Source organism: Squalius cephalus (assembly GCF_949319135.1).
Source record: "Squalius cephalus genome assembly, chromosome: 15".
NCBI classification, from domain to species: domain Eukaryota; kingdom Metazoa; phylum Chordata; class Actinopteri; order Cypriniformes; family Leuciscidae; genus Squalius; species Squalius cephalus.
Window position 1 is genome coordinate 11,292,516 of NC_137136.1, and position 22,344 is coordinate 11,314,859.

Sequence of the window (22,344 nt, forward strand, 5' to 3'; positions counted from 1 at the left end):
CGTTTTCTGTTCTCAATGACTGTCAAAACTTGTGCAAAAAGAAAACTCAAGAAAAAGATGCGAAATGTCAAAAAGATGAATAATGTTCTTTTCAGTGTAGTTGACAGACTCGTCCTTATTTTCTCTCATTATTTCTTAATTGTTTCATTAATGTAAGATTAATGAAGCACACTGCAATTGTAAGACAATAATTAAAATATAGCGCAGGCAGCCCATTAAAACACTTTTTGTGAGTTTGATTGAAACTATTATGATGGTTTTTAATAGATACCACTTTGTGTTGATTAATATACAAGGCATCACTTATGTTTATTTATGTATTTGCACTGTATAACACTGCGTATTTAATCGTATTTAATATCCAGCCTTAAAACAAGACTAATTTACTTGAGAAGCAAAAATGTGTAAGATGATAAGATTGGATTTCATTGGACTTGATTGAATAAGACTTGATTTCAGAAAATAAATCATGAATTAAGTGTATTTTCCCCAAGATGATTTACTGCAATCATTGTTTACTTTGTTACTTTTGTTACAGAGTACAACTACTCTGAAGTCATGTTTTCCTCTTTTTGTGTTTTCAGATATTGCTAGAGGCGACTGTGGACCGTAGAGGCTACATTGCAGTTGATGACATACTCCTCTTGAACTACCCCTGTTGTGAGTAACACACAGCTGTCATTATAGTGTGAGGGTGTATGTGTTTGTTTAAGCAGCATGAAAATGTGGAGGACTTTACAAATGGCCTTTAGTGTAAAATTGTTATGTCTATGCTATTTTGAGCCAATTTGCTGGAGCAAAAATCAAAATCAAAAACAAATTCACAGGATTATGTTCAGTATTACCATATAACATTGTGTTTATACTAATGAAAAGCTGATGTTTGGCCATCGTTGCAATTGACTAAAACAATTAGCTGATTAATAGAAATTACATCATTTGCAAAATGTACGGTAACACTTTATTTTACAGTGTCCTTGTTACATATGTTACATGTACTTACCATAGTAATAACAGTAAACTATGCATAATTACATGCAACTAACCCTAAACCAAATCCTAATTCTACCCTAACCCTATAGTAAATACATGTAGTTGCTTAATATTACTTAGTACTTAAATATATAATTACACTGTAACAATGACACCATAAAATAAAGTGTAACCAAATGTACTTCTCAGTGGTTGAGCAATTAGATAAATAGATAATAATTATGATTGTCAAATGTTAATAGATAGATTTCTTAAATTATAAAGTCTGATATACTATTTATGTAACTCTTTCCCTGCCGGCATTTTTTATTTTTTTTTAAGTTACCAGTCAGTGGCAGCATTTTTGATCATTTTTACAAAACTTTCATGGCACCCATAATATTTGATGTTATTAATATCTTAACATAGAATATGTCAAAAAGAATAGAGCATCTGCTTTATCAAAAAAAAAAAAAAATTAACACTTTTCGTTTAAACGGTTCATTTAAAAAAATCTACATTTTGAACAAAAAATGAGGAAATCGCGTTTTTGTCAAAGACTGCATCCGGATCGGATTCAGAAGAACAATGATCAAAACACAGATGGAGTAGATCGAGTCCAACAACACCCTCAAAGCTTCACAGTCCTATACCTCTTCCTGGGTTCGACATTTCATACGGTAACATTAGGCAGTTTTGATTTATAAGCTGTTATATGTTTGATGATTGAGTTATTTTATATGTGCATGTAAAGCAATGTTTCTGTCGCTTGTTTCTGCTTCTTCTTCACCTGTGTTTTGATCTGGAGATTCTGTACTCTTTCAGAAGATGCGTAAAAGTGCCACCTACCATATAACAGTGAAAACATGGATAGCCCGAAAATTCTGTCAGTGGCGGGGAAAGAGTTAATTATAATAAATGATATAGTTAAAGGTATATTTCCAGCATGCACTGTAGAAATTAACATCAGCCATTGACAAAATCCAGATGGTTCAATCCCTGTTTTATAGTATCATGATTCTGTGAGATTTGCATTGCTCTCATATACAGTACAACTTTCTCAAGTACATCTTCCTATGCAGGACCAGTTCCACACAGATCTGCAAGCACACATAATTTGGATATCAAAGTCACTTTTGTAACCAAATTAACCTTTCATCCTTGTTTCAGTACAGCTTTTAGCTCAGCTGGATACAGCTACATCAGAGGTGTCAAACTCAGTTCCTGAAGGGCCACAGCCCTGCAGAGTTTAGCTTCAACCCTAATTAAACACACCTGATCAGCTAATCAAGTCCTTCAGGCTTATTTGAAAACTGCAGGTGTGTGTGTGTTGAAGCAGGGTTGGAACAAAACTGTGTAGGGCTGTGGCCCTCCAGGAACTGAGTTTGACACCTGTGAGCTACATGGTTTCTTTGAAGATGAAAAGATCTAATTTCCATCTTGTGTGAGAAGTCTGAGGAACAAGTTTCTTTATGTACTGTAGACCATGTCACACTTACCCATTTCAATTTTAGGTCAGCTGGTCAACTCCCTTTCACATGTTGCACCTCCCCCAACTCCAGCATCACAAACACAGCTTTTACGGGTGCTTGCGATGGCATGTTTCAACACGTAAAAGTAGGCTACTTTCAATAAAAGGTCCAACATATTAGGAACACTTTAAGCTGTATTGCTATGTGTCATGAGTGAGCAATCGAGGAGACTAACACTATGTGGAGTGAACGCAACTATGTAGAGTAAACACTATAAACTGGCCCTGGCATTTGTCTTTCTGAGCGGGCGCATGATGATGCTGTATGGTATTGAAGAATCCTTTGTAGCGCATAGCATCTGCATCACAATGCCCCGTTCACTTTGACGTGTTTATGGCCCGTTTAATCTTTGAAGGTCTAAATGCAGTAAATTTTGGCTTGCAGTTCTGTAACCAAAGCTGATTCCACAGCGATTAAAAAACACTCTGGCTCCGCCTGCTACAGTAGCCACGCCCCAAACTCTCACCATTGGCTGAGCTGGGAAGAGATTGACGGATCTGAGCTGATCTTAATGTTTTGATGATGCTCAATGTTTACACTTTTGGGAGAGATAAACCCATGAATGGCATACTAATAGTAGTAAATGAACAATAAACATTGTTCATAAACATGCATTTTAACATAAATCTTATATAGGCTACTTCAACTTTAATCAAGTCTCCATTTGCACTCTGGGAGTAGCAACTGAGGTATATCAGCTATCTTAGTTATTTGTATGCGGGTGCTACTATTTAACATTTACTATTCAGTGCATTCATCTGTATGCTGCATATATACTGCTGCATTAGTTAGTGGGAAGCTGAACCCTGCTGGTTGCCGGCATGCTGAGATAGCCTGGTAGCTGCCGGACATAGTACAAAACAAACAGATCAGAGTAGGGAGGAGATGTTGCTAGGGCATGTGTGATGTGTTCGGCCCTCCAGTGCAGTGAAGACTCTGTGTGTACGGAGCTGTGATTTCTTTTATTGTCGAGGGGGAAAGCAGAAATCCTTTAAACATCCCTAATCCAGCAGAGCTAGATATTTGTTTTTGTATACTGACTGTAGACTGGAAGTTAAAGTTCTAATGGTAGTATTGAAGACTGGTGTTGTTTATTAAAATCTTTTTATGTATGACTTACTGGCTGTCTAAATGACTAATTTTGGTAATTGGTGTCAGATAAAGACTTTAATGGACAAACTATTTGTGCAAAACTAGTTTAACAAGGTGCTATTTACATGCGAGTATTTACATGAAGTCATTGTCATTTTTTTCATCTTTTTAGACTTGTATATAATTCTATTTTTACAATACAATAATTTACAATACAGATTGCTTCAAAGCAGCTTTACAGTGATAACAGGAAAATAAGTATGTTTCGGCTGTACTACAGTGCAGATCTAGAAGAAAATAGTGTAATAGTCCTGCTAAAGTAAGTTCAGTGATGGTTCGTTTCTGCTGTATAAAAGTTAATTCATTTAGTTCATTTATCTATACAGCCGCTCTAGAGAAAACAGTGATGTCATCGTCCAGCTCAGTTCAGTTCTCATACAATGGTGTCAATGCAGATTAATATGGTTGAATATTAAGTGTCCCCAACTAAGCAAGCCAAAAGCTAAAGGTGACAGTGGCAAGGAACCAAAACTCAATCAGCTGACAGAATGGAGGAAAAAAACCTTGGGAGAAGCCAGGCTCAGTCGGGGGGCCAGTTCTCCTCTAGCCAATAAACGAACCGTGTATGATTATAGCAATGTTTTATTCAGCAAGGACACATTAATTTGTTCAAAACTAGATATATTGGGCAGTCCCAGTAAAGTACACCAGCTCGCAGTACATCTAGAATCAATCTGTAAGTTCAGAAATGGCTAATTCCTCATGCATATTGCGTTTTAGGCCATGTTTGTGCCTACTTTGCATAATTCCTTTAGTGAATCGGGTGCTAGAACAATGCAGACTGCTTGTGCAAATAATAAATGATGCAGCGGGTGTGATTCATTCTTCGTGAATCCTGCCTAATCTGACTGGCTTTTATTAAAACAAGCTGCTTTATACGATAACAACATGTCTGTATATTTATTTCAGAGATGCAAGCCTTTTCTAAGGCCGATTCAATAGGCTCCGACAGCGCAATTATCAACTGTAATGGTTTCTGATGTGCTGAAATGTGTTTTAGTGACCAGCCGATAGGGATAGGTGGCACACCGCAGAGATGCGGTCTTCGCTCCAAGTTAACAATCCCTTTCACAACCCCTGAGGGACACCTTAATGCTTTTAAGGCTTCATAAAACTGTAGTGATCTTTATACATATTTAAACAGAGAAAACTGACAAAGTACTATTAGAATGGTAATAAAGTGGAATTCCAAACAAGCAAATCAACAGATGCTGTGGTCATGACAGCTCATCTCTGCTGAGTCTCCTAACACCCTCTTCCTTCGCTCCCCTCCCCACTTCCTGCAGGCGGCAGATGGCATCATCTAAGCCCCACTGTGCACATTAAATAATTAAAACTCTCATCAGGACCTGGACACGCATTGTCGTGAGTGGCATTGCGCCAGACTGCGGAAATCACCGTTTGGCAAGACAAGTCAAAAAGGAAAGGCAGGCAAAAGAGTACAACGAGCGAGAAAGAGAGAAGATTTCCTTCTGATTCCTTCTGTTCTTTTGTATTCTCTATACATCATAACCTTAGTGTTGTGGCAACTGCAATATCTATTAATCAAAGTCTTTAGGATGAGCATATTTAATAATCTAGCTGACAGATTTCCAGTCCCTTTTCATATTTCCTTGCCTTGTGATTCATGTTGACTCATAAAAACATGAATTGAGCATCACACAGTGGAATCCACACCGAACGCCTGGCCACCCGTCGACTACAAACAATGTAGCTTGGGCCTCCGCCTGGTTTTACAAATCAGATAAACAATATACACTCAGAGTGGAACAGCATTCTGTTATATCAGACCTCACAGCCTATTTATCTGCTTTGATTGACAGTTTTCAGATGTGTGCAGTGCGGGTAGGCGGTTTACAGTGATTTTATATACATCCTTAAGAATACGTTTTTAGACCTCCAACACAAGCCTGCAAATCTAACCAAGACAGCCTTCTTATGAAACCTACAGTATGGGAGAATTTTTTTTTTTCAATGCAACCATTACCATTCCAATAAGGAAATTAGGCAAAAATTAAACAAATTCACATGGGAGATTGTAATGTAAATGAAGCAGCTTTGCAGCTCAAAAGCATAAAAACGGTTCTTCTGAAATAAATCCTGTATTGTAGGGCAAAGTTTTACCATTGACCTCACTTTAGTTATTCTTGTAGTTGTGACTACTGAATCAAAAGTCTCGCACATTCACAGAAAATAGCTCACTTTGGCATTGTAAAATAAGGTGGATATCGAAACCATGTACAACTTTTTTTAAAGCTGCAGTCTGTAGTTTTTCCTCTTTGTCGCCATCTCTGTTCGAAATCTGCAATTGCAGTTATTCGTGGAATTATCAACTTTACGTGGGTTGTGCCTCGGCACGGCACAGCGCGGATGAATCCAATGTTTTGAGGAGAATGTGCGGCGGTCAGTCATTGTGGATACTTGTCATTCAGATTTACAGATTCTATTTTTTGGAAGTATGACCAACATAAGAATTTTCACCGGAAAATGTCATCTGAACAAGTAACATCCACTTTTGTTCTGACCAAGGCAAAAAAAGCAATGCAGTAAATCGCGCTGATTAAATCTAATGATCGCTTATATCACGTCAAACCGTGCAAATTATACTTTGTTCTCAAATTGTTAATGCTAACAACATCAGCATTGCGTGACTACATTTAATGCCCTTCCGATATTTATCCTTGTTTTTGCGTGGGCTGGTTGCAGTCTCTTTTTTGAAGTCTGAAGTCTTTAGCATTTTACAACGGGTGAATCTCCAGTTGTCACTGGTGATTGTCGTTTGAACCTTTCTGGATCCGCCATCAAATTGAAAAGTTAAATTATATCAAGTGCTGTGAGAAAAGGTTATAAATCTCCACCTCCAACATCCTCACACGCAACTATCTTAGACACCTCCTGTACAGATGTGACGTAATGATGCAAAGACATGCTTGAATTTCCCGCGGTAATCCACCAGTACCACTGGAATTAAAAACATTATTACAAGCTTACCGTTTTGAATCGAGCTACGGCAAGCAGATCGTTTTGAACACTGGCTGGTTATGTACTTGCTCAAAAAAATATTTTGGATTATTTCTAACCCCAAAAAGTTACGGACTGCAGCTTTAAGTAAGTCTATTTTTAATCAAACATGCATGTAGTTGAAATGGCGGGACATTAAAAGTGATTTCATCTCTTATCACCATACAAATAGAAACAGTTCAGTAGTTCAAAATATTAAATTATACATAAACTGTACGCTGTTTAAGTAACAATCAAACTGTCAGGCGTGCAGGGCTGGCTGCGGTTCCCATAGGAGCTCTCCTCCGCTCTCAGAGACTAAACACTGTTAACTAACACATGAAGCTATTCATGTTGCCCGAGGGCCTTTTTTACATCTGACACCCATTCAAAGAACTGATGAAAAAAAAAAATCACTTATACATTCGCAACTAGAATGTGCAAGCCATATTTAATTGAACCTCAGCATTTATCTGTTTGTTTTCCTTTTTTGCTTTTTGCTCTTGTCCACCTTCTTGTTTTGGTAGGCTCTTCAGCACTTGAATGAGTAGTGTATCCTCTGCCACCAACAGGCTCTAAAATTGGTTTCTTCATACAGTGTATTTTGCAATATAGACAATTAATGTAACATCTTGGCTGAATCTTTTCATAGGGGTGTTTTTGTGCTTATATATAGCATATTGTAGCAATCTTGCACTTGTATTTTCTCCTGGGATCAATAAAGTATTTCTTTATTTTTATCTATCCGATCTCTTCTATTTATCCTGTTTAATCCCTATATTCAGTTGAAAAAAAAGTCTTCAAATGAATAGATATGACTTTTAAATTCAAAAGGTCATATTTCAGTTTAGTTGAACTGAGATTTCGTTTAAAGGGAAGGAAAGCACCAAGAACCATATATGCTGGAGGAAGATTATCTAGACCTTTTTATGTCATAGGATTTATCAGTTGTCTCACATACAGACATACAGGCAAGGAAACAACCCATTTATGGACACAGTGTTTAACTAGCAAGTCAAACTGGAACAAATTAACATTTCTGGCCACTAAGAGATTGTTTCCCTGCATTTGAAGTCCACATGAAACATCGTTCGCAACGCATTTTGCTTCCAAAATATGACGCGTTTGATGGAAGATAGAACATTTAAGTGGAGAAATGTTGGGCAGGACTTGACTGGATTGTAAAATGTGGGCGTTACGTACCAGAAATGAGCCAGTTGGTTCAGGCGTGATGTTGACAATAAAGGGGACTGATTATGTCAGCAGAAATGGAAAGTATTTTTTCTGTTTATATCAGAAACATGTATTTCAGTGTTGACTTTAAGCATGTTGTAAAGTGTGAAAGTGTGGTCAGCATCACTGTGGACTACTATATGCACACTACCATTCAGAAAATTAGGGTTGGTAAGATTCTTTTTGATAGAAATTAATAATTTTATTCAAGCAAGGATGCATTAAATTGATCAAAAAGTAACAGTAAACACTTTTACTTTGATACAAAAAATATTTTTGAAATAATCATATTATCATTAAGGCTGTATGTATTTGATCAAAAATACAGTTTAGCATCAATCCTCCAGTCTTCAGTGTCACATGATCCTTCATAATTCATTCTAATCGGGCTCATTTGGTGCTCAAGAAACATTATCAATGTTGAAAACAGTAATATTTGCGATAACAGTAAATTCAAAAGAACAGCATTTAAATCTTTTGTAACATTATAAGTGTCTTTACTGTCAGACTTTTGATCAATTGAATTCATCCTTGCTGAATAAAAGTATTAATTAAAAAAAAAACTAGAATGGTAGTGTATTCTAATAATAATTATATATATATTTTTTCAGTTACTTTGGATATTTTGTTGTTATTCTGAACCCCTTATGTCTCTGTGCTCAGATAAATCTCCTCATTTCTCTCGCTTGGGAGACGTGGAGGTCAACGCTGGACAAAACGCCACTTTCCAGTGCGTAGCAGCAGGACGTCCCTCTGAAGCAGAGAAGTTCCTGTTGGAAGTGAGTATAGATTGATTTTATGGAGGTATTTTTAGTGAGTATAATCATGTTTTTTCAAATTCTTCTTTTTTATGGAGATCTTTAGCAATGGAATAATCATCTAAGGCTGAGGTTGTCATCTGTCGTGACTTAATGAAAATTTGCAAGCTCAAAGCACCTGAATGTTACCGTTTTAAAAGGGCAGCATTCTTAAGTTGGGCACTGTAAACTTTAAGAACACTTTGGTTTAAATTGATTTTGTTCTAAAACTCCTTTAGTTCCTCAGATGCGATCAGAGAGCTTTACTTGACAACCTTTCAGTTACATTTCAGATCTTTAAGAAAATTAGTTGTAAACTGTAAATCTTCAAAAGAAAAGCCATGTAGAGATCGCTCTTTCTTCGTCTGCCTTTGTTATATAATATAATTGTTCTGAGAGTATTTTTAGGATCTAACACGGTCTTTGGAAGGAACATTTCCAACTGCCCTCAGAGAGCTGAAGTTTCTGGCATCAAAAGGTGGAATTAAATTAAATGAATGATTATGTCACATCAAGGTCAAGGACAGATGCCTGTGGTTACAAGCTGTCACAGCGACACACGATTTTGCAATAATCAATGTCCTCAAACCCTCTGAAGTGCTCATTCCTCCCCTAAACACAGCAGGAGATATATGATTCTGTCTTCACTTCCATTTTATATGGATGTTTTCTTACTTCTTCTGTCTGTAGTTGCAGCTGCAGCCTAGTTTCTGCCTTTAATCATGGATATCATACTCTGTAGATGCTTTTTCCCCCTTTTTTGGCAGCTGTGGTCCTTACAGGCATTATAGTGTGACATTTTGGTAACCTCTATATTTTACAGTTTATAGCTGTCATTAAGTGTGTGTGTGTGTGTGTGTGTGTGTGTGTGTGTGTGTGTGTGTGTGTGTGTGTGTGTGTGTGTGTGTGTGTGTGTGTGTGTGTGTGTGTGTGTGTGAGAGAGAGTATGTGAGAGAGTATGTGAGAGTATATGTACTTTAATGGGAAAATATTGTTTAACTAATGATTTTTTTAAATTTATTTTCCCTATAAAAGTATGCATGTAATTTACAGAGAGAGGCTATACAGTATATTTAACAAGACTATGAGGTCAGTAATTTTTGTGTATATATCGTATACAGTATGTGTGTTATTTTAATATATATATACCTACACAAATAACCGACCCCAAACTTTTGAACGGTGTATGAATAGTAAAATTATGTGTATTAACTTTAAAAATATAAAACATTTTACAGTATATGGTCAGGTAACTTAAGTTTTAACATTTTTTAAACTGATACCAAACAGGGGCATTGTTCAAATGCATCTGTAATATGTGGCACGTTTAGTACAAACAGATTGTCCCCAGCTCTCTCACTGTATGTTTTCCCTACATGTTTGCCTGTCTGGCAGTTCACTGAATGTGATTGCTAGGTTGAATAAAGACAAAGTGGCCCTCAAAGCCAGATGATTGTACGTTTGGCTTTGTTTTATGTGAACCTCAAATTTGCAGCCATTGCCCACACATTACCCTTACATTCAGGTCTGGTTTGTGTGGTCTTGAACCACATTGAAAGCCTAAACACTTTAGCAGCCCCATAATAAACACACATAGTTGTGTAGCAGCCGCTGACCTCCTTCTCGAAGTGCTTTCTGTTCGTATGAGTGCACTCTCAACGCTCATTTTGTGTCCTTGGTATTCAGAGAGGGGAAAATGCGAATGCGTTGACATCTTGGATGGGTGCTATTCACACCACTGTCTCGCTATGATTACCTGAGCCGCAGTGAAAGGTTGCTGCTATCAAGTGTGGTTTTGTGTGAGAGACGTGTCTGGTTCCTCACCAAGCTCCACGTAGCAATTCCCAGTACTAAGTCAAGTGCAAGACTTCTTTATTTTTGGTCCTTATTTTTGGTCCTTATTATTCAGATGAAACATACTTCAGTCTCCAAATTTTATGGCTTGTCTCTCAACATACATGTAAGCTTTTCACTGTCATTCATCTGCATGAAATGGCGTCATTGATGCACTTACAGTAGTATACACAGACAGGGCTGGACTGGGACAAAAAATCGGCCCGGGCATTTTGGCCCAGACTGGCCCACTATATGATCATAAACACCACCCATCTTTGCACGCCCTTAAAATATATGCATACCAACTCCTATTACTTAAAACCACTAATGCCATGTAATGTGTGCGTATAGGACGAGTGAGAGTTAACAGATGAAATAAGTAAAATTTGACATTTATTAATACAGTTGAACTATACTCCACAGTGATGAATCCTAAAACAAGCTATAAGCTGCATTGGCATAGCAATACCAGTGTTTCTCACAGGAGTTTTGGTAAAACTGTGGTTGGTGGACCTCGGTCCTTCTAGGGGGGTTTGGGGGCATGTCCCCCCGTAAGAAAATTTTGTGCATTTTAATGTTAAATTCATCAATCTGGTGCACTTTGAGAGTTCAAAATTAAAAGCTCCAACCCATATTTAGTGTGCAAATAAAAAAAAAAAAAAAAAAAAAAAAAACCTCTGTTACAGTATCTATTTACATTACACCTACTAACTACATAATAATAGTTATAATATTAATCCAATGACAGTAATAGCCAAATTTTGTAAAACAAATGCACTAAAAAATAAAGGAAACTTTCATAATTAGTTTTGTACCAATTTCTATACTTGAAAGAGATAAGCACATAATATTTTATTTTGACGCAAACTGCATCAAGCTTTTATTTAGGCGGAAAACATGGTTTACAAACGCCTCTCATTAAATTTCTAGTGAATTGCGGTAATCGTCAACTATGCAATGTGGAAATAATCTGTAACTGGGTTATGGGTTCCTACACTCATGACATGGCCTAAGTGTTTTGAAAGTAGTTCTGCTTACCGCGGACTCTACACTCTCTCATCTCTCTCCTGATCCTCCTCACTGCCCGATGGCCAGTCCAGCCCTGTACACAGAGTACGCATGATCGCGAATTGGAAAGCGAGATTGCATTCAAAAGTGATTTCAATATATTGATAATGACTCCTTGATGGCTGCATATTATATATACAATATAATAACCCAACTGTTGCGAGAGAACGCAAAAACATTCGAATATATTTTTCCCGTCCCTTTAGGGGTTCTGTAGAATGCGTCAGTTCCTTTCCGGACATACGTTGTGTACATACTTGCCTTTTGGAGTTTGACAGCCTGTTGTCACTATGATATATGTGTGTACCTTAAATATAAGATGCATAATTGATAACTTTGTCAAGTAATTGGGCAAATGCAATTTTAGTCTTGTTTTGGCTGAGTATCTGAGTTTTATGACAAATGGCTTTATCTCAGAAAAGTGCATTGCTCATTCAGTGTTTATATAAGTACTTGGCAGCGTATGCTTGGTGAGTAGACTGTAGCGTGTTTTCATGTTTTTCTTCTTTTCTAGCGGCACAATGGTGAAGTGTCCTCAGGTGGTTCTGTCAAGCACTTGGGCCGCAACCGCTTCGCAGTGTCCTTTCAATTGGAGGACGTCCAGAAGCCAGAGCAGGACCTCTACCGCTGCGTCACGCAGTCCTCCAGAGGCTCCGGCGTCTCCAATTTTGCTGAACTCATTGTCAAAGGTGAGGAGCTTGTTTTCTTCCTTTCTTTTGTCCTTTGTGTCTTCGTTTTACTGCCCATAATGCGCACATCACAGGATAATGGGATTCTGGCTAAATCCATGTCATTGTATTCTTTTTCTATTATAGCATTGCATTCTCTCATCTTAGGCTCTTTTGTTCTGAAATTATCAGTTTTGTAAAACGTGTGTGTGTGTGTGTGGACTTTTGTTTGCAGTTGGTTTTTAGTAAAGCTTAAGGGGGTAGTGCACACCAAAATAGTAATTCTGTCTTTATTTACGCAACCTCATGTCGTTTCAAACCTGTATGCTGCTTTTTTTCCTGTTTAACACAAAAACATTTCTTTACATTTCAACATTTCAAGTCTTTACATACACACTCAAGCTCCAAAAAGGATAAAAAGCACCATTAAGTAGTCCTTTCAAATAAAGTCATACAAATTAAATTTAAGTTGTTTAAGTTAAATCTTCACCTCCGCTGCAGCTAAATTCAAATACAGAAGGGTGCAGATTTGATATTATTGACACCCCATCTACATATTGCTATGTGAATAGGGTGCCATATTTGATTTGAGAGCTGCTCTTGATCTGTTGCAGATTTTCAATGAATCACGTTTTTTTTTTTACATTATTATATATAGTCCTTTTTGGAGCTTGAAAAAAAAGGCATAAATAACAGGAGGGGTAAATAATTATAATTATCATTTTCAACTAGGCTATCCATTTCGATCGGAATCTGTGAGATTTCATTTATTTGTATTTATAGAACAAGGGTCTAAAGTAGTATAAAACATTTCCTGAGAATAATCACGATGATTCAGCATCATATTTAACCAAAGCAAACCTCCTCCCTTCTTGAAATTTCAACCATATAACTTGACACCTGCCCATCAGCCTACAGTGGCAGCTTTCTGTGTCCACCTTTAAACCCTGGTCAGATTGATGTCCCCTAAGCAAAAGGAGAAGTCAGGAGTGGAATAAGGATAGGGATGGATGGAGCCATGTGGGTTATTCAGCTTCCATCCTCAAGGCATACTGAGAGAGGCTATGAGACAGCACCATGCTAATCCTATTGATAGATGTAGCAGCACGGATTATGGCGAATTTAGAAATACGGCTTTACTGTATGCCACAATGTGACCTAGAAGCACAGCATTATAAAACCTTTAGGCTGTTTTTTAATGCAATCATAACAAAACTAGAAATGAAAAATCACAGGTAATACCCTCAGAGATCCTAAAAGAGAAACTTCGAGCCATTCAATTATTTTTATTTCTCACACTGTTTATTATTTAACTCTGGTTAAGCACTTTGCTTCCTTCTTACCCAGATCACAGAATTAAATGGTCTTTGCAAGGATATTTTTGAGTCCTAATGGGTTTTTGTTTTTATTTTATTTTACTTTTTTAAGAGAAACGCCCTTGTTGTATAGATAGCACTTTCCCAGCAGATAACTTTCTAACTGGCATGTTTTTCTTGCTTGTGCTGCTAAAGCGATTGTATAAGAGCATCTGCTAAATGCCATCAATTAAACCAAATCACAGGATAAAATTATAAATGTTCTCTAGATCTTGTCATCAAATTCAAAACTCATTTAACATGCACTGTTTTTAGGGGTCTGACTAATCAAATGTTCAGCAAAGTGCTTAGATACAAAGCGCTTGCTCTTGTGGCACTTGTCACATTGACTCATTACAACTTCATCATTATATTTTTACCAGAGCTGTAGGCAGTATCCACTCGGGAACGTCGCAGTATGAAGCATAACTTATAATGAGACCCGCTTGCATCTGTGTCTCTATGTTACAGAGCTTTAAAGCCATTTCAGACTATAGCTGCATTCCCTCTGCAGCATGTTATTGGCATTGCTTCCTGATGGCTTTTACTTCGACAGGAGGTCCTATTTAAAATGCATTACGGCACCTCAGTTAAGCACGGCAGATTGGCCCCACCAGACGAGTCCATAAAGCTATAGGCCCACATTCTAGCGTGGCAGCGTTGATGCAAGCTCATTACGCTCACCTTAGATTTCCCTTTCCTTTCGCTCTGATCTTCTCCTTGTCTTTTCCAAACTGCCCTCCCACGCTTGCCCCCGCTAACGAGAGGCTAATCAGTCCTTTAATTAGCTTGATCAACTCATTTCACAACTCACTGTTCCTCAATGGGCCCATAGATTACATAACAACAGGGCTAATGCAGAGGAGCCAGAGGGCTAATGAGAATTGTTCTCAGTCAGTCCGTAGGGTTCAGATCTGTTTTTTGCAGTAACTCTGAACTCTGGCGAAAGAAGCTTTCTCGGGGTGGAATTAATAATCTGCCCTAACGGAGAATCATAAGGAAAAGGCGGCCAGTTTTTATGTCTCCTCTAATATGAAAGTGGAGTTTGAGTTGGCTTTATTCTTCTATATAATAGGAGTTGTTTATTATGCCTTTCTCTGACAGACAAGATGAGCTTTATTACTCGCTGCATCTCATATCTCTCCAAGGAGAGGCTTTCTCTGTCCCTAGCTGGATATTTGCCATCTGCAGCTGGCCCTGAGAGAGAAAGCTTGCAGACACAGCAGACCCGAAGATTAGTCATGGGAAAAGTCAGCGCTGATATCTTTTTTTTTTTCATTGGACCCTCGCTTCCATCCTTCTAAATCAATTTCTCTCACTAATTGTTCGATAACTCAAGACCCTTTGAAGCTCTAGTGATTAGTCAGGGTTTAAATATATATCCCCAAAAAAAACCTTTTACCTTGCAAATCTAATAGGAGATTTTTTCCTTGTTATTCTGGCTACTGTGTATCTGCCCGCCAAGTTCCTCAGGGGGCTAGATATGAAAATTTACATTTACATTTATGCATTTGGCAGACACTTTTATCCACAGCGACTTATATTGCATTTCAAGGTACGTGTGGCGAGCAGGACGAGGCCGAGGGCCGTGAGAGAGTGACACGAGGCCAGTGGCATGATTACTGATGAGCGACACCTGCGCGACGCACCGGTCTCCGCACCGGAGGAGCGACGACAGTGAAGAGCGAGAGAGTTCCTCCCACTGTCGTCGCTCCTCCTTTATGCTTCCGCTCCTCCGGTGCGGAGACCGGCAAGTGTCGCTCATAAGTAATCACACCACCGGCCTCGTGTCACTCTCTCACAGCCCTCGGCCTCGTCCTGCTCGACACATAACACATTTACATTCTTATCAGTTCTTGCTTTCCCTGGGAATCAAACCCGTGACCGTGGCGTTGCAAGCACCAACGCTCTACTGTTTGAGCTACAGGAAAGGTAGCTCTCAAAATCTCACATTAAATAGCATGACCTTGTATCTGACGTTCTTCCACAGTCTACACTCTTGCACATCTGTTGGTTTACTTATAGCTCTCCCTTGAGGACCTGAAAGAACCAGCTATTGGAGGTTTAATGTGCATGGCCAGATTGGTATTTTAACCCTTGAACCTTGCATTTAAGTTGTACCATTTTGAACCGCAAATGTTATTTCATCTCATGTCTACTGCTGTCAAGATAAGCTTAAAAACTGGGTAAAATAGATTAGACTGATTCAGGTTAGAGTACATTAAAACATTTCATATATTCCTTCTGGGGGTTGCTTGAAAAAGGCTAAAATATTAACATATTTTCTTCATTCCTTGAATAGACTTTTACTGTAATCTTCTCTGTTTCTATCACAGTTCCCCCATCTCCCATTGCTCCGCCCCAGCTGTTGAGAGCAGGCTCCACGTATTTGATCATTCAACTAAACACCAACTCCATCCTGGGCGATGGCCCTATCATCCGTCGGGAAATCGAATATCGGGCCAGCCAGGCACCCTGGTCGGAGATCCTTGGAGTTAACATGGTTACATATAAGCTCTGGCACCTGGATCCAGATACGGAGTACCATATCAGTGTGCTGCTCACTCGGCCGGGTGAGGGTGGGACCGGGCCATCTGGACCACCCCTCATCAGCAGAACCAAGTGTGCAGGTGAGTGACCGGAGAACTTCACTTTCATTACAAAGTCTATTGAAAATAGATTCATTTAATGTTGGAAGACTGTGATGTGAAATGTGATGATCTCATTTCACTGTGATGAGAAATTAATTAAAATATCTAACTCTTTCCCCTTTCTAAGCTTTCCATTTAATCTTGTTATGTAGGGTAAAAAACAGCTCTATATATATTTACAAACTAGTGGTCAAAACTTTGGAATAATAAAGGGTTTTTTTAATGTTTTTTTTTTTTAAAAGTCTCACATGATCCTTCACAAATCATTCTAATACTCTTATTCGGTGCTCAAGAAACAATGTTTAAAACAGCTGTTGCTCAATATTTTTGTAGAAAAAAATGTTAAAAAAGAGTATTATTAAAACTATTATAATTATTAAAATGACTATATTTCAAATAAATATTGTTCCTTTTCCTCACGCCATCTTGCTTGTTGATGAATCCTGAAAAAATGTATCACAGACTTTATTCAAAGATATTAAGCTAATTATTAAGCAGCAAAAATCGTAATTATTTCAAACTTTTGATTGACACTACCAGTATATTCTCCCGCTTAAATTTTCTCATAATTTTCCATTAAAAACCCATATTGATCAACCACTAATGGAACAGCATGTGAATTTGAAAAGTGTTTAATGCCAGTTCGTAAAATATATCCAACGTACTTTTTGAAAAAGTGGATGATTAATTTAAATTTAAATGTTCTGAACCGAAACTGCGGGCATCTCTCCTGTGGCGCCTTCTTGTGCCTGTCAAAACAAACAGCAAGGGGTGCGGTAATGCATGGTTCTACCTGCAAATGAGAGTCTCTGCCACGTCCAGCTGTTTCAGAACTGGAAAGGGTGTGATTAGGAAGATTGATCCTGTTTTTATCCGAAAGGAAAAGAGAGTGAAAATGCAGGTTGAGGATTCGCCCCTGGACCTGGTCAGCGTGGTAATGGTCACCATTTTACATCACATCGTCTTCTAAACACACACACATGCTATCACACAAATCATTGCCTTCCTTTTTAAATGACACATCACAATCATTCCCACCTTGTTCTGGAAACCAGACACCTACCATTCATCAGCCAGCAAGACAAAGAGAGGCAGCCAGGTGAAACACGGAGAGCAGAAGAGCATGACAACACAGGAGACTTCAGAATGGAATAGCAGGGAGAAAAAGACATCAGCAGATAAGACAGAGTCGGAGCGAGAAAGATTCGTCTGTGAATCACTTGGAGATGTGTTTTAGTCTTAAACAGCTTTTGTCTCTAAAAGGAAGGTGGAGAAAAATGAGGAGCAGACATTCCCGCTAAATATTTCCAACTGTTTCCATTTTCCCTTCCACATTAAGTCTAGATTGAAATTCTTCTTTAAATGGAGTATTTGCATCATATTCCCTGTGGTGCCTCGCTGCACATGAATATTGGGGCTGTTTAAGCTGCTGTCATATTTGCTGAACTGTTGAAGATGTAATTTTGACTCAATAGAAGCACATCAGTGGGATTGGAAGTAAAATGAGGTTTTCCATACTCCGTTCGTGCTCAAATCTCCTGTGTATTCTGCCGTCAACTGAATAGAAGTCGAAGATATAATTGAGTGCTTGGAGAAGTGCGCTAGTGGGAACGCCATGTTGTGTCAGAGGCTATGAAGTTTGATTTGTTTGACAGCGCTTGCTCACATACACTCTGATGACTTGTTAATCATGGTTAAAAGAGGGTTAGCATCTACAGTCATGTGACTCGATATTCTGATTAGTCTCCAGGGAACTCAGTCTCAAAAGAATATTAGCTGCTGCTACAAGACAAGATCTTTGTTTTGTAACATCATCTTCAATAGTTTATATTTGAAACCGATCCATTCACTGAATTTGATGAAGGATTTATAGTTCTTTACCTAACGCATTAGCTTCGCCTGTCAAGTGTACAATGAAATTTTATTCCTCAGAGGTCTGCTCATGAGACTTGATGGAGCTCTCAGGTATGTTTTACTTGAAGGGATTGTTCATCCATAAATTGAAATTCTTCTGCTGAAACATGGCAGTTGAAATATTATTCAAATTTTCTTCTTTTGTTTTGCAGAATACATTTATACAGATTTGGAATGACATGAGGAGTGTAAATGATGACAGAATTGAAGAGTCTTTTTAAGTATAAAATTTTAGTTGTCTCTTTTAAAAGTTTAAAGGCAGCATGAAATGAAAATTCGCTATTATCTATTCTCTAAATGCATGTTATATGTGTTATTGTGAACAATTCATCCATGCAAGAGTTTTGACCTCGTAATGTCAAAATGTCATAACTGGACTTTTCAGGGAAAAGATCTCTGGTGACATATGCAGGACTTTTCTAATCATTTAGTCCACTTAAACCCTGTCCCTGCAATCTCACATTTGTCTGACTCTTCAACATCCACATCACAAAATTCAATCAACAACTGATGCACAGAACCAAGACCCGCTCTTCATATTTTTCTTTTTAGATAATGCGTTACACTTGTTTGTACCTCACAATACAGAAGAAAGTATTTGTCACTACCTCCATTTCATTGTGACTTTATAGTTATAAAATAGTTATGATAGCATTGTGTATAGATAATTTCATCAAGAAATAGTTGAGGTAATTTTGAAATGTCTGACTTGTGATTGTAGATGTTTTAATCCATCTGACCACAATCTCTTCTTATACTACAGACATGAGATTGTATTCTTGTAGTGTCCACTTGCTCTCCATTTAAGCTAACTGGGAGAAATGGTTAAAATATTGACTTTGCTGAGAAAAAAAATCCCACCTAAGCCATTCTAAAATAGTTAGCAGGTCATAACTAGTTGTAAATGCCTGGTTTAAGGAGGTCTCACATATTGGTTCTTAGCTAGTCTCCCATCCTGAATCTGGACCCACTGAAATCCCTTTTAAACCAGCCAACAGGCCAGCTAGTTCAGCTATAACCAGAAAACTAGCTTAGGCTGGTTTAAAGTCAGCGTGAAACGGAATTTGTGATTGTCTTTTCTTCCCTATTATGATGAATATCTGAGTGAAACAGCCGAGACTTGGGCGAGACTTGATTTTGTCCATCAGGAATTGATTGGATCGTTGGATCATTGTGGTTTTCTATTGCGGCGATATCATGTGAGTGACAGGTTGTCCTGCCCTCACACCGAGAAACACATCATCAGAGAAAAGATGTCATTGCAAAAGGGAGGGAAAGTTATTTTGATTAATGATTGAGCCATACGAGGGCACATGAATTGTACATTTTGATTTCATGGTGACTTAAAGATGTTTTTATTCAATAGGGGAAGATTATGTCATTTGTTGTTTTTCTAACCTATGGGTAGTGGCACTTCTCTTTATCTTTAGGCTGGGCTGCTATTATACATCACAAACTCCCACTGGTCACATTTTCTCCCTGATGTTTTTTTTTTTTTTTTTTTTTGGGAGATAGAGTCTAGTGTCAGCTCATCTGTCTTCATCCTGCAGGTGAATCCACCTACTCTGTTACAAAGGTGACTTTAATCATCTCCGGCTTCATATGATCTGCTCAAAATGGCCTCCATCCAGGGATGCCATTAACGCCTGTACATAGACCCGATACTGTCAATCTTCCCTGCTGATATATTCCTAGCTCGCATCCAACAAGATCGTATTAGTTTATTTGTTTGTATGTTTAGGCTCACCTTGTATGGTACCTCACTCTTAGCAGATAATTTTTATTTATTTTTTCAACTGCAAGAACTTTAGATACTTTCACAACCCTGGGTGACTTCTCCTCCAAAAAAAAAAAAAAAAAAAAATTTGGAGGAAAGTGAAATGATTGATGGGATGACTGGGTTGGTTCTGGCTGCAGCTGAAGATTGCATCCTGGTGCGCGGCTCTTGGAAGTGACCTACATAAAAATGATGAAAGCAGGCGCAGTCCTGTGGGCATAGCCAGGGAACTGCTGGACATTTCACAGAACACGGCCAGGTGTGCTTGATGAGGCGTTGTTGTGATTAGGAGCAAGACTTGATGTGAAGGAATGTTCCTTGGAGGAGAGGGAGATTAGAAAGAGGAAAAAGATGGAAGAATGGGACAAACATTGCACTTCTGCCACAGTCTGGTTCACAGATGGACCTCCACCTGCCACTGGGTCTCTTTAGGTGTTCCTCGGAGTGAGTTATACTCTGGACTGTAATGACTTAAAGGTACATTGCTCCCAAAAATGCAGATTTTGTCATCATTTACTCTCCCTTGTGTGGTTCCAAACCTGTATGACTTTCTGGTAGCACTTTATTCGAAGATGATAGTTACACATTACTACATGTATTTACTTTAGTAATAAAAGTAAATTATGCATAATTACAAGTAACTAACTTTAACTGTAACTATAGTAATTACATGTAGTAAAATTAATATTACTTTTTAAATAAGTACAATGTAAGTGTGTCACCTTAAAATAAAGTGTAACCAGCTTACTTTCTTCTGCAGAGCACAAAAGAAGATATTTTGAAATATTGTGGCCGTGCAATTAAGGTTAATGGGTGTTTTGGACCCCATAGACTTTTATTTTATTCAGAAACAGTTGAAACATTATTCAAAACATCATCTTTTTTTGTTCTGCAGAAGAAAGTAAGTCAAAAATGCACATTTTCTCATCATTTACTCACCCATTCTTGCATCAAAAAAGGTGATGCTTTGAACAATACTCTTTTTCCATGCAATGAAAGTAGATAGTGGTCAATGGCTGTCAACCCTCAAAAGGCCCAAAAAACATTATTTGCTGTATAAGTTTTCTGAATGTTGAAGTCTGAGTTTTGTGTGAGGAACAGACTAAAATTTAGGACACAGAGTTTGAAATCTGTGATTACTGAATATGCAAGTATTTACTGAAGATTTTCAGTAAATAATTCTTTACATTTCAGTCTGTATGTTCATATTCAGTCTGCAATTGTATGACTTCAGAAGACTTGGAATATCCTGCATGAGTCACATGGACCCATTTTATGCCATTTTTATGGTACTTTGTAGTTCCTTCTGCGGCTAGACAACCACTTCTTACTGTATACACTGCCATTCATACGTTTGGGATAACTGTTAAATAAAGAAAGAAATACAGAAAAGACATTTATAATGTTTCAATAGATTTCTATTTTCAAATAAATGCTGTTCTTTTGAACTTTCTATTTCTAAAAGCATCCTGAACAAAAATGTATCATGTTCGAAAATGTATCAAAAATATTTACCTCATGTATCAATATTATCTAGTGTAATGGGACAGAAACCGGTCTTGTTTGGACTTCCAGCTGCCCGTGAGGAATTGACATGCTGCCCCAGGCCTCTGGCTGCTCTCTCTGGGTTCGGTCCCATCTCTGATGGGTGCCAAGGAGTGGGCGCTCGAAGCGCTGCTCTTGGCATCCAGACAAAGCCTTCGAACTAGGTTAAGGGAAGTAGGGTGGCACAAAAGGCCCTTTTGGGCTCCTCAAAGAGCACAGTGTAGACTCTTGGATTGTTTTTTAAAGATGGCACAAGCCAACAGCATCCTATTTGTTTGCTTTTAACTAACAATCAATAGTTCCATTAAGACGACCAACACTATTCTGGTCGTATTTCCTGTGGGGGCAAATGGGACCTCTACATTTAATGTGTATTTTTTCGGAAAGGAATATCTTTAATTTGTGTCATTTTCAGGTCGACTAAGTGCTTCTCTTGATAAGAAACCCATTCGCACTGGAAGTTAATCTGTATGTAAATCTATGAGTGAAACGAAGTGTAAATCTAAATATAGATCTTAAGGAAAAGGTGTGGCAAAAGCTCTCTGATGTGTGAGATATTTCAGGATTAAAAGAGCTTAATGTCACGAGTGCGATTCTGCAGGAGAAATGCTGAATTAGTATTCTGTGTTCCATACGTGTTCTCCTCTGAGGACTTCAAAAGGAAATACATTTCCTCTAATTCAGCCCCGCTGTCCTTACGGTCTCGGTGCATTAGCTTCCTCACTTTACTCTTAGTAGTAAGCCTAAATCTTAAGAGTATGTCTTCTAAGCATCGGTTCAAGAGGAACAATAAAGACCTTGAGCCATGACTTTACACAGGAAGTGCTCACTTCACATCTCCTTT

The 22,344-nt window shown here is 38.1% G+C and overlaps 1 protein-coding gene across 17 annotated transcripts in view; it reads left to right on the plus strand.

Annotated features, from left to right (window-relative positions):
• ptprub (protein tyrosine phosphatase receptor type Ub) overlaps window positions 1-22,344 on the plus strand; it is a 222,249-nt gene that overhangs the window by 131,822 nt on the left and 68,083 nt on the right. For all 17 annotated transcript variants that reach the window (XM_079894983.1, XM_079894994.1, XM_079894995.1 and 14 more), the window contains exons 4-7: window positions 585-660; window positions 8,553-8,668; window positions 12,105-12,279; window positions 15,950-16,243. In XM_079894983.1, the coding sequence (XP_079751109.1) occupies window positions 585-660; window positions 8,553-8,668; window positions 12,105-12,279; window positions 15,950-16,243 (661 nt within the window). The remainder of the gene's footprint in view (window positions 1-584; window positions 661-8,552; window positions 8,669-12,104; window positions 12,280-15,949; window positions 16,244-22,344) is intronic.